General features: G+C 43.9%; 1 protein-coding gene across 1 annotated transcript; it reads right to left on the reverse strand.

Moving 5' to 3' along the window:
- Positions 1-319: 319 nt before the first annotated feature.
- slc52a2 (solute carrier family 52 member 2) lies at positions 320-15183 on the reverse strand. The gene is made up of 4 exons (XM_048615907.1): positions 15032-15183; positions 5178-5988; positions 2589-2712; positions 320-1496 (listed from the first exon to the last, which is right to left on the reverse strand). Exons 1-4 carry the CDS (start codon positions 15162-15164, stop codon positions 1284-1286), a joined length of 1281 nt encoding a protein of 426 aa, XP_048471864.1. The 5' UTR covers positions 15165-15183; the 3' UTR covers positions 320-1283.
- Between the last annotated feature and the right edge of the window lie 2259 nt (positions 15184-17442).

The following is a 17442-nucleotide window of genomic DNA, read 5'->3' on the forward strand; positions in this document are numbered from 1 at the left end:
AGTGTTTGTGCAAGTAAGTGTGGGTGATTTGACTAATAGAGATCAAAAGGAGGGCTCAGATTGTTTCATTGAGAAGGAAGGTGCAAGATAAATGTTTGGGGACAATGATCCCAGTCTACAAAATTTACTCAGTCTCAGGAAAAAAAAAAGTAATAAAATCAGAATACTGCAGGTGCTGGAAATTTGAAACAAACGTGGAGAAGCAGTGAGGGAAGCAGCAGATATCTTTCAGAATCAAGAACCCAGGTCACTTCAGCAACCAGCTGGAGACATGAAATGTTCAAACACTCAATGGACATACTGAAGCCAAAAATAGGGATTTGAATTGAGAAATAAATGTATTTATTTTTCTTTTAAAATTTAAAAGAAGAAAAAGGTCCACACAATCTTCAGGAACAAGAAAACTTTAAGTTATTGTTTCTTTACCCTATCCTTTAAACCACCCCCTTAATTCGCCCGACAATACTAACACATCAAGATACAGTTGCTTCTGCTTCCAGGTTTCTGAAGAAATTAATGAACTGTGGAGTGCATTACACAGGACGCTGCAATTTTCCCTCACCAAGTCCACATATGTAGATGGAAGAGGGAGCATGAAAAAAGTGAACCCAACTGTGGGCAGGAGCAGGAACGGGAATGCCTGTCCTGGGCAAATGAAGCCCAGCTGAGGAGCTGCTAGCTTACAGAATAGCAAGGCTTCAACACTGATGCTTTTTTGTACTGCAGCATTCTCGTGAGGAACCTGTACTTTGTTGCAGTTTCTTCTTTAAAATCACAACTCCAGCAGCATAAATAGCTGTTTATTCCTCACCATTTGCATGGAGAAGTGAAGAACAAAAGAAAGTGATAACAATCCCCAGCTGTGCATTTAAAATACTGACTAGCTCCTTTTATAGGAGAGCCAGTATTCCCCAGTCCGTGCTGCCTCAATACAGAGTCAGAGTCAATCACAGTCTTCAATTTTTAAAATGACGATTAACCCATAGGTGGATTGGGGAAAAGAGAGGGTTGGAATAAAATAAAAACAGTGCTGAATACAGACCAAAAAGGGATAAAAGGAGTGTTGGGAGATGAAATTTAAGTGGGAGGGATATGGAATGGGTGAAGGAGAAATCCAGGCCCAATTGCAAAGAGATAGAGCACCTTCTAGCAGGGTTTAAAATCCTTGTGTTATCCATTGTCAAGCACAATACACTCTAGGCTCCTTTGCCTGTGCAATTAGTCTTTGCTGTGGTTTGGAGGCTTCCTCTGGGTTCAGTCTGATAAGATGTCTTCTCTGCCAGTCACTGCCCACAGGTATCCACACACGCCTGCCCCGATGTGAAGAGCTGGTAGACACTAACCAATGGGAACATGACCAAGGCACCGATCAGTGAGCCGACCTGAATGGATGCTCCGCACCAGACCAGGGCGAGGTGACCTGCCTCATGGAGGATGCTGCCAATCACCACTTTCAGGTAGGAGAACAAGCCGGTAAACAGCATCCATGCAATCACCTGGAAAAGAACCACAAAGATGGCAAATTGGGGAGTATCACAGCCACATGTCAATTACACCAACATGCCCCCAAAATCTGATCCTCTTGGCACATTGACCAATATGGATCCCTCAGCTGATATCACAAACTAGCCATTTATCTCATTGTGCAACTTAGCTGCTGCACTTCCTGGGAGCATACTTTGAAAGCATTTCACTGGCTGTAAAGCTGGTTGCTAATTTCCTCAGACATTCCAACATTATGGTTAGACAGACATATGCTTCTCCTTAGAGACTAGACCTAGGGACAATAAATAGGTGAGTAACAAAGCCAGTTTCAAATTCAGGAGAAACTTCCAAGAGTGGTAAATTTTTCGTTTCATGCATTGTTAGCATCACTGACAGACAGCATTTGTTGCCCATTTCCAACTGCCCTCAGAACGAGGGACTTGCTGGGCCATTTCAGAGGATGGTTATGATTCAACCACATTGCTGTGGGTCTGGAGTCACGTGCAGGGCAGACTGGGTAAGGATGGTAAATGTCCTTCCCTCCAGGAAATGAGGGGTTTTGATGACAATCCACGGTTGTAGTCACGGTCACCATCACTGAGACTAGTTATACATTCCAGGTTCGTGAACGGAATAAAAACTCCCAAGTAGTGAGATTTGAACCCACACCCTGGATCATGATCCTGGACCTTTTGGATTGTGTATCCAGTGGCATTACCACCACAATAAGTGAACAGATGTTCTGTAAGCAGCTCACTGCACTCGAGACGCAAATTGTTTCTCTCTCCATAGATGCTGCCAGACCGGAGTTTCTCCAGCACTCTGTTTCAGCTCTCAGTCAACCAGCCTTCATTTTATTTTAATTAACTAGATGTGTTTAATTGAGCTTTCCCTCAAAATATATAAAGATGAAAGAAAAAGAATAAAATGGCATGTTAAAAAGTTCGATAAGGAGGGATGGGAGGTTGAGCAATAGATAGAGATCAGTTGCCTGTTCTTATGCAGTAAAACACTGCCATGCATCTCCATGGATCCTGCTAGTGGTTTAAGCAATAGCGTGAATGGGATCCCAGAGTTTAGTCATTTTCCTTCACTATACTCACCACTAAAACAACACCCATCGAGTTCCCAAGCAGCGGGGGACATGGACTGAATGCTGCCAACGTCAAAATGTAGACTCCACACAGTAACCCTAGAAATGCCAGGACACCAAGTCCAATACTGGACCTGCACAAAATCAAACAGCATGAAGAACAGATTGAAGGTGATATTCTGCTGTAGCACTGACCAGGCTAAGCAACAGTATTTTCAAAAAAAAGCGCATGAGAGAGACAGAGCACAAAAGCTTCACACTAGAAACACATCATTTGGCCCAATCAGTTTATGCCTGACCAGCAATAAAAGGAAAGAGCAGGGACATGGGGAGTACGGGTGAAAGAGATAGAGCTAGGTGAGCAAGTTAAGGACAATTAAAGGGAACAGGTTCTGAGCTGCAGTAAACTGGAGAATGTTGCCAGTATTTATCAGAATTCTAACAGGAATGAACCAAGGTTATGGGTAGTTAGAGGCGTATAAAAGGTTATAAAAAGAGCAGGGAGGTTATGTCCGAGCTGTAGAGAAAACTTTGGTTAGGCAACATTTGGAGTAGTGTGCGCAGTTCTGGTCCCCATATTGTAGGAAGGACCTTTCCCCCCCTTTATTCATTCACAGGATGAGGGCATCGCTGACCAGGCAGCATTTATTGCCCATCCCTAATTGCCCAGAGGGCAGTGAAGAGTCAACCACATTGCTGTGGGTCTGGAGTCACAAGTAGGCCAGACCAGGTAAGGATGGCAGTTTCCTTCCCTAAAAGAGGACATTAGTGAACCAGATGGGGTTTTTCTGACAATTGACAATGAATTCATGGTTATCATTAGACTGTTAATTCCAGATATCTTACTGAATTCAAATTCCACCATCTGCTGTGGCAGGATTCAAACCCGGGTCCCCAGAATGTTGAGTCTCCAGATTAACAGTCCAGCGATAACACCACTAGGCCATTGCTTCCCCATCATGTCTGTAATGGCTCCCAAAACAGCTACCCAGGTAGGGCTGGAGAATGGAACTTTCTCCACAGCCCTCTAAATTCATCCCTTTCAAATACATATCCAGTTCTCTTTAGAAACCGGTTATGAAATCTGCCCTCCCAGGCAGTGCATTCCAAGTCCTAACAACCCCGAGTAAAGAAGTTTCTCCTCATTTCAATCCTAGCTCTCTTGCTGACAATCTTGAAATTGTTATCCCTAGTTACTGATGTACCAACTAGTGGAAACACACCCTGTCAAAATTGTTCATAATTTTGAACACCTCAATAAAGGTCACCTCAGTTCTGGGTGTTCAGGTCCATTGTACCCTGAAGGTGGCAACCCAGGTGGATAGAGTGGTCAAGAAGGCATACGACATGCTTTCATTCATCGGACAGGGTATTGAGTACAAGAGTTGGCAGGTCATGTTACAGTCGTATAGGACTTTGGTTCGGCCACATTTGGAATACTGCATACAGTTCTGGTTGCCACATTACCAAAAGGATGTGGATACTTTGGAGAGGGTGCAGAGGAGGTTCACCAGGATGTTGCCTAGTATGGGGGGCGCTAGCTATGAAGAGAGGTGGAGTAGATTAGGATTATTTACATTAGAAAGACAGAGGTTGAGGGGGGACCTGATTGAGGTCTACAAAATCACGAGAGGTATAGACAGGGTGGATAGCAAGAGCTCCCCCTGCCCCCTCAAGAGTGGGGGACTCAATTACTAGGGGGTCACAATTTCAAGGTGACAGGCGTAAAGTTTAAGGGAGATATGCGTGGAAAGTTCTTTCCACAGAGGGTGGTGGGTGCCTGGAACACGTTGCCAGTGGAGTGGTAGAGGCGGGCACGATAGCGTCATTTAAGATGTATCTAGACAGGTACGTGAACGGGCAGGGAGCATAGGGATACAGATCCTTGGAAAATAGGTGACAGGTTTAGATAGAGGATCTGGATCAGCGCAGGCTTGAGGGCCGAAGGGCCTCTTCCTGTGCTGTAATTTTGTTTGGTTCTTTGTTCTTTGTTCTCTGCTCCAAGCCCAATCTCTATTTTTCCCTTGTATCTAAAATTCTTCATTCCCAGTATCATTCTAGTAAATCTCTTTTGAAGTCTCTCCAGGCGTTTAAATAAGGATCTTTAATAAGTTGCCCAGAACTGAACAATCCTCCAAACGTGGTCTGGAGGAAAATATTTTCACTTAGAGGGTGGTGGGGGTCAGGAACACTGCGTAGGAGGGTAACTGAGGCAGGAAATATCAACCTTTTTAAAAGGAAACAAAAAAGGTACTTTGATGAGCACTGAAATGTCATCAGGCTACAGGCAGAGTACTGGAAAGTGGAACTAGTGCAGGTTTAGTGTAGCTTTACTAGTATGTACGCGGATGAATTGAAAGGCTACTTCCATACTGTATGATTCTATAATGAGAGAATGTGGCGAGGAGGCTATTCTTCCTTGGTCAAAGAACACCGGAGATGTAAGAGATTTTCAGCATCATGAATGCTGTGATAGGACAAGTTGCAGGATGATTGATAACGGAGGCAAAAGCACTTAAGAATACACAAAGAGACTATAATGACATTAAAAATGCAGCATGCAGAAAGCAGATACTATAGTAGTTTAAAATGATCTCACCTTGCGAGTGCAAACATGGCAACGAAGCAGGCCAATGGATTGGCGAGATTCCCAAGCACCACTGCCAGGTGAAAGGTGGTGCTCCCATAGGGCAGGCAGGAGTAGGTCTGGATTGATGGCAGCACCCCATTGGTCAGAGCATTGGAGACGGCCAGCAAGATGAGCAGGTAGACGTTACGGGCCGTGCAGAACGGAGCTGGTGTTTTGGGGGCTGGCTGACTCTCCGTGGTCAGTTGGCACGATTCCTTGTTGACGTGGGTAGTGGGCTGCTTGTTGTTGCTTTTTCGGGCCAGTCCAGCAAAGGCCAACAGGGAGATAGACATTAGCCCCACTAAAAGCCAGAAGAAGGTACTAGCTGTGAAGTTCTCCTTAAGGTAGTGTGGCTGGAGGGATTGGGAGCCATTGGCAGCTGAGCTGTTACGACACTCCAACTGGCCCACACCCTGCACTAGGGCTGCCACACATGGGAAGAGAGCACTGAAGCCCTGGCCTACAAAGAAGGTCCTGATGTACTTGGATGAGAGGCGGAACATGAAGGGCAGGAAGGTGACATTGGAAGTGCAGCAGACCAAGGCTAAGGCGAAGGCCAGGGTCAAGAAGGCCACACTGTGCTGCTTTCTGCCAACCAACACAGTCCGATCCCAGGTGAGTGCTAAGGCAACGGAGGAGATCACACCCAGTGCTTGGATGGAGTGGATAAGATAACGTTCATTCAGCAGGCCCGGGGAGAACCTGTGAGCAAGGGTGACCAATAAGGGGCCAACATTTGAAAAGGCAATCAGTACTGTCAAATAGGCCGGCAGATTCCATGCTAGGGAACAAAGAAATAAAACAAAGATAGGTCAGAAACAGGTCCTGCGGCCCAAAACATCTGTTAATCAACAAACACTAATCCCATAGCCTACTATGCCCCGGCATTTTAAATTACTCACCTAGGTGCTTAAAATGTAGTGAGTGTATCTGCCTCCATACCCTCTCAGGCAACACATTCTACATTTCTACCATCCCACATGAAAGATTTTTTCCCCCCTCAGATCTCCACTTCCTCTTCACCTTAAACCTCTGTCCTCTGATCTTAAATACATCTTCAATGGGGGGGGGGCGGGGGGAGAAAAAGAGATTCTCATGATCTACTGTTTATGCCTCTTAAATTTTGTACACCTCGAATCAGTTCCCCTGTCAGCCCCCTCTGCTCTAGCAAAAACAAACCCAGTCTCCTCTCAAAGACTTTTCATCCCAGGCAACACAGAACAGCATAGCACCCTCCTGGTCATATCTCACCTACATCCAATAGGTCCCCACACACAGATTGCCTCTTTGGTCTCCTATGGGCCCCACTCTTTCCCTCGTAATACTCATTCTTAATATACCTACAAAATGCTTTGGGGGTTTTCCTTAATTCTGTCAAATATATTGTGGCAAAACTTTACTTGCCAATTTCTCTTCTTTTTTCCAAAACAAAAAAGGAGACAACCTCTCTTTCCTTTTGAAGGGCCTCGCCTGTTTTTAATACACTGTACCAGATATACACTTCCTTTGTTTTTTTAAAAATCAAACTCTTGGCATCCCTGGACTTGCTGCCGTGCTGTTGAGGAACACTATCTTTAAAACATTCCCAATTGTCCAAACGTAGACTTACCTGCAAGTAGCTGCTCCCAGTCTATGTTTGCCAGATCCTGTCTGACGATATTGAAATTGGCCCTCCCCAGTTTAGATACTTCACTTCAGCATTACTCTTATCCCTTTCCACAAGGGCTTTGAAATGTATGGAGTTATGGTCACCATCTGCAAAATGCCCACCCACTGACACTTTAAACACTTGACCGGTTTCATTCCCTAACACAGCCCCATCGAGAACAACTATCTGCATACTGGCACAAAAAGCTCTCCTAGACCCACTTTAAAAATTCCACCCAGTCCGATCCTTTCACCCTAAAAAGGTACTCCCAGTTAAAATGTTACCAAAGTTGAAATAGTCTCCAACTAAAACCCAGTTAGATTACATAGAATATAAAGCAATACAGCACAGGAAAAGGCCCTTTGGCCCATTGTGTTTGTGCTGACCACTTGAGCATCATGGATAGTACTGAAGTGTCTAAACTAAGCCCACCTACCTGCACACAGTCTGAATGCTTCTAGTCCCTCCCTGTTCATGTCTCTGTCTAAATGCCTCTTAAACGTTACTATCATATCTGCTCTACCTCCCATGGTGGCATATTCCAGGTAGCTGGCATCCGGTGTGTCAAATAAAAGTCTTGCAAATCTGCTTTAAAAAACTTTTCCCCTCCCACCATAAACCTATGCCCCCTAGTGGCGGCCAGAATTTACAACTCACACTGCCTCCAATTTCATCTATTACCAACAATTGTTAAAAGAAATCAAAAACAACACAGTCACCCAGTAACCATTTTCCTGTTCCACAAGGAAACATTATCCTAGGATCAGTTCAGGTCTTTTTGTCCACATAGATCTTGAGAACTGGCTGTGCAACACGAGACTGCACAAGCACGACCGGTCAAATTGTTTCTTTCAGTGCTCTGCAATTTAGAGATAAATAGAACTGGACTAACATCAGTGGATATAGTCACAGAGGTCTACAGTCTTGAATGCATGCTGGTCAAAAAAAAAAAACAGAAAAATTCTAATCCCATTTTCCAACATTTGGTTCATAGCCTCATATGCCTTGGCATTGCAAGTGCACATTGAAATACTTCAATGTAATGAGGGTTTCTGCCTGTACCACCCTGACAGGCAGCGAATGCCAGATTTTCAGAACTCAAAATTATTTCCTCACATTCCCTCTAAACCTTCTGCCCCTAACAGTAAATCTATGCCCCCTGGTCATTGATCACCTCCAAGGGAAAAAGCTTTTTCCTGTCTACACCCCTCAGTCTTATGCATCTCAATCATGTCCCCTCTGCTCTAAAGAGAGAACAACTACAGGCTACCCAATCTCTCTTCATAACTAATACTCTCCAGCCCAGGCAAAACATCCTGGTAAATCTCCTCTGCATCCTTTCCAGTGCAATCATATCCCTAGATTAGAGCAGCAGAATGCTCTGGCTGTGGCCTAACCAATATTTTTAATACACATCCAGCATTACGTCCTTGCCTCAGCTGGCAAAGGGAGGTAATGTACATGTCTTCTTAACCACTTTATCTACACTTAAGGGACCGGCATACATACACATTCAAGGTGCCTCTGATTCTTAGTGCTTCCCAGGGTCCTATTGTTTATCATATATTCCCTCACCTTTTTATCCAGACCACCTATACCCTCATGTAATCTAAAGTTGTCCTCCTTGTTATTTATCTGTGAACTTATTGATCAGATACAGGAAGGAGTTACTCAGCCAGAACAACAAACAGTATCTATGCAGTCCACAAAACAAAAAGCTTCGGCTTTCCACTCCAGGAAATGCACAAAGAAAATGTCATGTGGTCAGAAATGTGAAACTGTGCTGATTACATGAAAATTATCATTAAGTCATTTAATACAGCCCCAAAACAGAAGCTCAAGAACATTGAGAATCTCCTCCAGTTTTATCATTTTACCAGACCGATTCCTGGGATGGCAGGAACGATGTCTGAAGAGAGATTGAGCGAGTTGGTTAGGATTACAGTCACTGTAGTTTAGATGAAGGGAGAATCTCAGAAAATTCTAATAGGATCACACCGGAACAATATTATAAATTGGGGGTCCAGAACTCGGAGTCATAGTTTAAGAATCAAAGGTCAACCTTTTAGAAAAACAAAGGCAGTAGGAGAAATGTTTTCACTCACAGTGGTAGGCCTGGGGAATTCTCTAACGCAGGAAGTGTTTGAGGCCAAAAACCAGTGTTTGAGAGGAGGGAGGTAAATATAGCTCGAGGCAAAAGGGATCAAGGGATGGGGGAGAAAAGGAAGTGGTAGGAGCAAAAAAAAAAAAAAAAAAAAAAAACCACAAAGAAAGGGGGATTTGGATATTGAGCTCAAAATGATTAGCTATATATTATTATATTGAATGGCAGAGCAGACTCAAGCAGTCAGTCAGACGGCCCACTCTTATCTTCTATTTTTTTGATATTTAAAGGATCTTGAATTTCCTAGCACCTATCTCTAAGTCAGGACGCCAAAAGCATTTCACAGCCAAGTATAGGCACCTTAACAGTAGGAGGCACAGGTGGCAACTTGCAAATGTTGCATAGCAAGATCAACCTACTGATAGGAGACAGAAGGTGGTGGTAAGAGGCTGTTTGAGAGACTGGAACCCAGTGTGCAATGGTGTACGTAAGAACATAAGAACTAGGAGCAGGAGTAGGCTGTCCGGCCCTTCGAGCCTGCTCCGCCATTCAATAAGATCATGGCTGATCTTTTCATGGACTCAGATCCACTTACCCGTGTTCTCACCGTATCCCTCAATTCCTTTATTGTTCAAAAAAAAAAAAAAAATCTACCTTATCTTTAAGAACATTTACTGAAGTAGCGTCAACTACTTCACTGGGCAAGGAATTCCATAGATTAACAACCCTCTGGGTGAAGAAGTTCCTTCTCAATTCAGTCCTAAATCTGCTCCCTCTAATCTTGAGGCTATGCCCTCTTGTCCTAGCTTCACCTGCCAGTGGAAACATCCTCTCTACTTCTATCTTATCTATTCCCTTCATAATTTTATATGTTTCTATAAGATCCCCCCTCAATCTTCTGAATTCCAATGAATATAATCCCAATCTACTCAGTCTCTCCTCATAAGCCAACCCCCTCAACTCCGGAATCAACCTAGTGAACCTCATGAACCTCCTTTGCACCCCCTCCAGTGCCAGTACATCCTTTCTCAAGTAAGGAGACCAAAACTGCACATAGTACTCCAGGTGTGGCCTCACCAGCACCTTGTACAGCTGCAACATAACCTCTCTGCTTTTAATCTCAATCCCTTTAGCAATGAAGGGCAAAATTCCATTTGCCTTCCTAATTACTTGTACCTGCAGACCTAGCTTCTGTGATTCATGCACAAGGACACCCAGGTCCCTCTGCATAGCAGCATGCTGCAACTTTTTAACCATTCAAGTAATAATGGTTTTTACTATTACTCCTACCAAAATGTACGACTTCACATTTCTTTACATTGTATTTCATCTGCCACACCTTTGCCCACTCACTCAATGTATCCATGTTCCTCTGCAAAGTTTCAGTCCTCTGCACACTTTGCTCTGCCACTCATCTTAGTGTCATCTGCAAACTTTGACACCCTACACATGGTCCCCAACTCCAAATCATCCATATAAATTGTAAATAATTGCGGTCCCAACACCGATCCCGGAGGCAAACCACTAGTCACTGACTGCCAGCTAGAATAGCACTCATTTATTCCCACTCTTTGCTTCTTGTTAGTCAACCAATCTTCTATCCATTCTAATACTTTACCCTTAAAGCCATGCATCCTTATCTTATGCAGGAGCCTCTTGTGCAGCACCTTGTCGAAGGCCTTTTGGAAATCTAGGGACACCACATCCACTGGGTCCCCATTATCCACCTCGCTCGTAATGTCTTCATAGAATTCCAAAAGATTTGTCAAGCATGACCTGCCCTTCATGAACCCATGCTGCATCTACCCAACGGAACAATTTCTATCAAGATGCCTTGCTATTTCTTCCTTGATAATAGACTCAAGCATCTTCCCCACTACAGAGGTTAAGCTAACCGGTCTATAATTCTCCATCTTTTGTCTACTTCCCTTTTTAAACAGTGGCATCACATTTGCTGTTTTCCAATCTGCTGAGACTGCCCCAGAGTCCAGCAAATTTTGGAAAATTACTGCCAGTGCACCTGCTATTTCTCCCGCCATCTCTTTTAGTACCCTGGGATGCATTCCATCAGGGCCAGGAGACTTATCAATCCTTAGCTCCATTAGCTTGCCCAACACTACCTCTTCCGTAATTATGATCGTTTCCAGGTCCTCACCTACCTTCGTCTCTTTGTCAATTACTGGCATGTTATTAGTGTCCTCCACGTGAAGACCGATATAAAATACCTGTTCAATGCCTCGGCCATTTCATCATATCCCATAACTAAATTCCCCTTCTCATCCTCTAAAGGGCCAACTCTTTCATTTTATATATTTATAGAAACTTTTGCTATCTGTCTTTATATTCTGTGCAAGTTTTTTTCTCATGTTCTATCTTACTTTTCTTTATAGCTCTTTTTGTGGCTTTCTGTTGACCTTTAAAGTTTTCCCAATCTTTTAGTTTCATGCTGTTTTTGGCCACTTTGTATGCCTTCTCCTTCAATTTCATAGCCTCCCTTATTTCTTTAGACACCCATGGCAGATTACCCCTTTTCTTACAGTCCTTCCTTTTCATTGGAATATACTTTTGCTGAGCACTTTGAAAAATTGCTTTGAAAGTCCTCCACTGCTCGTCAACTGTCCCACCATAAAATCTTTGTTTCCAGTCTACTTTAGCCAAGTCCTCCCTCATTCTATTGTAGTTCCCCTTGTTCAAGCACAGGACCCTGGTATTGGATTTATCTTCACACTCTCCATCTGTATTCTAAATTCAACCATACTGTGATCACTCCTTCCAAGAGGATCCCTAACTATGAGGTCATTAATTATTCCTGTCTCATTACACAGGACCAGATCGAGGATAGCTTGCTTCCTTGTCGGTTCCATTACATACTGTTCAAGAAAACTATCATGGATACACTCAGTGAACTCCTCCTCAAGGCTACCCTGACCAAGCTGGTTCGACCAATCTACATGTAGATTAAAATCCCCCATGATAATTGCCGTACCATTTTTACAGACATTAGTTATTTTTGTTTATTGCCCGCCCCAATGTGATGTTATTATTTGGTGGCCTATAGCCTACGCCTATCAGTGACTTTTTCCTCTTAGAAATTCTAATTTCCACCCAAATGGATTCAACCTCATTCTCCATAGAACCTATATCATCTCAGCACTGCCCTGATGTCGTCCTTGAATATCAGAGCTACACCACCTCCCTGTCTGTCCTTCCGAATAGTCTGGTACCACAAATGCTGGATCTCTTATTGTTTGTGATATTCCTAAATGATTAGATGAGAATGGGAATGCTGGAAAGGAAGGGTGTGGGCGGTGGGGTGGCTGCAGAATGATAAATTTGCAAATGACCCAAAGATTGGCCTGGTGATTGACAATGCTGAAGGTGTTAGGTTACAGGAGGATACAAACAGATTGGTCCCTGATAAATTTAACCCTGATAAAATGTGAGGTGTCGCACTTTAAAAGAAACAAGGGAGTACTCCATGAATGACAAGACACTAGAGAAGCTCAGAGGGATCTCGGAGTGCTTGTCCACAGATCCCTGAAGATGGCAGGACAGGTTAATAGGGTATATAGTGAGACAATTGTGTGCTGTCCTGTTTTTCTTGCAGAGGGGTTTGTCACAGTGGTACAGAGATGTTTCCTCTTGGCAGGCAGTTTTTGGGTTTCTCCCTGGATGTTTTTTTTCCAGAACAAGACAAAAGAACCATGAGTGGGTGAGGTCAGACTCACAGATCCAGAGGACTTTGGAAACCGAAAGAACTGTGGATGCTGTAAATCAGGAACAAAAATAGAAGTTGCTGGAAAAGCTCAGCAGGCCTGGCAGCATCTGTCAAGAAAAAAAAGCAGAGTTAGAGTTAATGTTTCGGGTCCAGTGACCCTTCCTCAGTTCTGATTTTTTATTCACACAGATGCTGCCAGACCTGCTGAGCTTTTCTAGCAACTTCTGTCTGTGTTCCAGATGACTTTAGTTTTACTTTCAGTTGGTTTCTTTGGTAGTTAGCTGCTGCAGTGGACAGCTAGAGTCCTTTCTGTTGCCAGATTGAAGACTTGGAGAGATTTCCTCTTAGAAACCAGAAGGGACAGATTATTTATTTCAGTATTTCTTTCTACTGGACTGAAGAGACACAGCACGCAAGAATAATAGATAATTGTTTCGTGCATTGGCAACAAATGCAAAGGGTATTTATGGGGTGCTCTGTTTATTGGAACAGTTGAGGATTATTGCTTACATAATATTGGCTTGTTCATTTATCAATAGAGTAAGGTTATGCTGATTCTTTGTTTTGGTGCATCTTAAATGCATTGCAAGAATAAAGTGTGTTTTGATTAAAGCTTAGTCATGGACCAAGCGACTCATATCTGGAACACAACGCCTTACACTTGCTTTAAAATAAAACGGTTAACTTAGACCCTGTGATATACTTTGGGGGAGGCGGGTCTGGTTTTTAACAATAGGCGGGCAGGATGCTGGCCTTTATCACTTGAGACACAGATCATAAGAGCAGGGGAGTTTTTGTTGGAGCTATATAGGACTTTGGTGAGGCTGCAGCTGGAGTACTGCGTGCAGTTCTGGTCACCGCACTGTAGGAAGAACGTGGTTGCACTGGAGGGAGTGCAGAAGAGATTCACCAGGATGTTGCCTGGGATGGAACATTTCAGCAATGAAGAACATAGAACACAGGCCCTTCGGACCACAATGCTGTATCCTACTGTGAGATCAATCTACCCTGCATACCCTCCGTTTTACTATGATCCATGTGCCGATCCAAGAGTTGCTTGAATGTCCTTAATGTATCTGACTCCACTACCACGGCCGGCAGCGCATTCCACACGTCCACCACTCTCTGCGTGAAGAACCTACCTCTGACATCTCCCCTATTTCTTTCTCCAATCACCTTAAAATTATGCCCCCTCATAACAGTCATTTCCGTCCTGGGAAAAAAAGTTTGACTATCCACTCTATCTATGCCGCTCATCATCTTGTAAACCTCTATCAAGTCACCACTGATCCTTCTTCGCTCCAATGTAAAAAGCCCTAGCTCCCTCAACCTTTCCTCACAAGACCTGCCCTCCACTCCAGGCAGCATCCTGGTAAATCTCCTCTGCACCCTCTAAAGCTTCCACATCTTTCCTATAACGAGGTGACCAGAACTGAACGCAATATTCCAAGTGTGGTCTAACCAGGGTTTTATAGAGCTGCAGCATAACCTCGTGACTATTGAACTCAGTTCCCCTGCCAATGAAAGCAGGAAAGTGGGACTAGTGCAAGTAGTACAGCAAATCCATTTATTAAGCAACACCTATGGGGTGTGTGCTGGTTGATCAAAAGGTCCACATAATCAATGTAAAAACACAGAGTAATTGGTATGTAATACAACATACATTGTATACAGCATAAAATCACTTCAGTAAAAAAATTAAGAGGAAACTTAGAGAGCCACCTCATTCGCACTCTCAACTGACTATTCAGACATTGTGGAGATTGTGATAATACAGTGAACATATTTGAAGTGTACAATTTTTGCTGGTTTAGAGTTAAAACAAAGTTTGCAGTAGTATATCTTAAGCCGTTACCCACACATCTACACTGCCCAGGGTCTGTTTAAGGTTGGCAATGGCCTAGAGGTATTATTGCTAGACTATCAATCGAGACTCAATGTTCAGAGGACCCCGGTTTGAATATCACCATGGCAGATGGTGGAATTTGAATTCCAGATTTTATTTTATTGAATCAAGAGTCAAATGATAATCATGAAATCATTGTTGATTGTTGGAAAAACCCATCTGGTTCACTAGTATCTATTAGGGAAGAAAACTGCTGTCCTTACTTGGTCTGGACTACATGTAACTCCAGACCTTCAGCAATGTGGTTGTCTCTTAACTGTTCTCTGGGAATGAGCAACAAATGCTGGCCTGGCCAGTAACACCCTTGTCCCGTGAATGAATTTACAAACAAACTAATTTAGACAACCAGGAAAATCAATAAAGAAACTTCTAAATCTGAACATCCATAGCAACCGTTAGGGATATTAGAAAGTAAAGTATCTGGTACCTCTCACCCTCTGGGACTCACCTTCAGGGAGAATCTTCGTTACCACTGGAAGCTCAACCCACAAGGAGTTCACTGCAACCCAAGACCCCATTCCGAACATGGCCACCAGCAGGTGGGCGAAGGGAGCGTTTCTGAAATCTTGTGTTGGCATCATGTGGCAAGGAGCCCTGGTTTCTTTAAAAGCAGCAAAAAAAAAAAAAAAAGTGTCACTCAACATGATCAGGGTGAGTATCACCTTGGGAACTGGGTTTGGTCTCAACTCCCAGCACTGCCCTCCCACTACCCCTTCCCCACCTCAAAATACCACCCACCCCCCCATCCCATTTCCACAAACACACCAACACCATCCCACATTTAAAACAATTTAAAGGCAATCACACTTGAACAGCACCCTCCAGTGAACCCCGATTGCACTGCACCTACTTTATGAAAAGACTGAAATTCAGATCACACAAACCACGGGGGAAGAGGAGTGGCATTTAGGCCCTCATGCTTGTTGCAGTATTGTTTGAGGTATTAGTTGATTTAGGGCAAAACTCCATTTCTGGTTCAGCTCCATTACACCCCTGGCTAACATCCAGGTGATTTAAATTTGAGGCTCACTGATTTAGTTATTGTCACATGTACCAAAATACAGTGAAAACTTTGTTTACGAGCGGTACAGGCAGATCGCAGCAAGCAAAGGATGTACAAAGAAAAACGAAAAGAAAAGAGTCCATTCAACAGCCAGAAAGAAGCTGTTCCTGAACCTGCTTGTGCAGGTGTTCAGGCTTCTGTATCTTCTGCCTGATGGAACAGGCTGTAGGAGGTCATTACTCAGGTGCGGTGGGTCTTTGACGATGTTAGCTGCCTTTCTGCAGCAGTGAGCCGTGTACAGAGTCCAATGGTGGAAGGTTGGCTTCCGTGATGGTCTGGGCTGTCCACACCACCTTCTGTAGTTTCTTCCAGTCCTGGGCACAGCAGTTGCTATACCAGGCCATTATGCACCAAGACAGTATGCTTTCAATGGTGCACCTGCAGAAGTTGGAGAGAGATCTTATGGACATCTCAAATTTCCTGAGCCACCTGAGGAAGAGGTGTTGTTGTGCCTTCTTGACCGTTGCATCTAAGTGGGAAGTCCAGGACATGTCGTTGATTATTGGCATTCTGAGGGACTTGATGCCCTTCACTCTCTCAACCTCAGTTCCATTGATGTAGATGGGGGCATGTTCTCCTCCTTTCTTTCTGAAGTCGATGGTCAGTTCTTTTGTTTTGCCGATGTTGAGAGAGAGGTTGTTTTTGTTGCACCATATTGCCAAGCCCTCTATCTCTTTTCTGTATTTTGACTTTCTGCCTCCCCCATCCTTTGGGGGCAGTGAGTTCCAGATTCCCACAGCCTCTGGGGTGAAAAAAAATTGTCACATCTCCTCTAAACCTCCCACTCCTTGCCTTAAGTCTTTGCTCCTGCTCCTGATCCTCCATCAAGGGGGAAAAAGTTTCTTGTCCACCCTGTCTATGTCCCACATGAAATTTATAAATCTGAAATCACGTCCCCTTTCAGTCTCTTCTGCTCCAAGCAAGTTAACCCCAGTTGTCCAATCGGTCTTCATTACTGAAACTCTCCAGCCTAGGCAACAATCCTAGTAAATCTCTTTTGCATCCTCTCCAGTGGGCTGCTGTGGAAAGGCTGTCAACGTCAATGATCCATCACACCCTGGTAATGATATCCTACAACTTCTTTCGTCAGGCCCAAGATACAGAAGCCTGAACATATAGAACAGTACAGCACAGGCCCTTCGGCCCACAACACTGTGCTGAACTTTTACCCTAATCCTAAGGTATATCTAACCTCCACCCCTACCTTATACTATCATCCATATGCCTATCTAATAGCCACTTAAATGCCCCTAACAAGGCCGACTCCACTACCATCTCCGGCAATGCATTCCACGCCCCTTCCACTCTCTGAGTAAAGAACCTACCTCTTACATCTCCCCTATATCTACCTCCACTCACTTTAAAACTATGCACCCTCGTAATAGCTACCTCCACCCTAGGAAAAAGTCTTTGGCTGTAAGTAAGTAGCAAGTAACACATGGATGAGCAGGTTCAGGAACAGTTTCTTCCCGGCCATTATTAGACTGATAAGTGAGCTCTCTAGCCTCCATATAATGATTGATCTTGCTAATGCTGATCTCATGTAGCACACGGCCTGTGCAATGTAACCTGTACCTCTGTCCGAGTCATTTTGATCCGTACATCCTTGCTTAATATGATCTGCCTATACTGCTTGTACACAAAACTGTTCACTGTACTTCAGTCCACATGACAATAAACCAATCAATCCCTCCTATCAACAAGGTGCAGGGCTGGATGAACACAGCCGGCCGAGCAGCATCACAGGAGCAGAGAGGCTGACGTTTCGGGCCTAGACCCTTCATCAGAAAAAGCCG

Source organism: Rhincodon typus, chromosome 2 (assembly GCF_021869965.1).
Source record: "Rhincodon typus isolate 14 chromosome 2, sRhiTyp1.1, whole genome shotgun sequence".
Classification (NCBI taxonomy): domain Eukaryota; kingdom Metazoa; phylum Chordata; class Chondrichthyes; order Orectolobiformes; family Rhincodontidae; genus Rhincodon; species Rhincodon typus.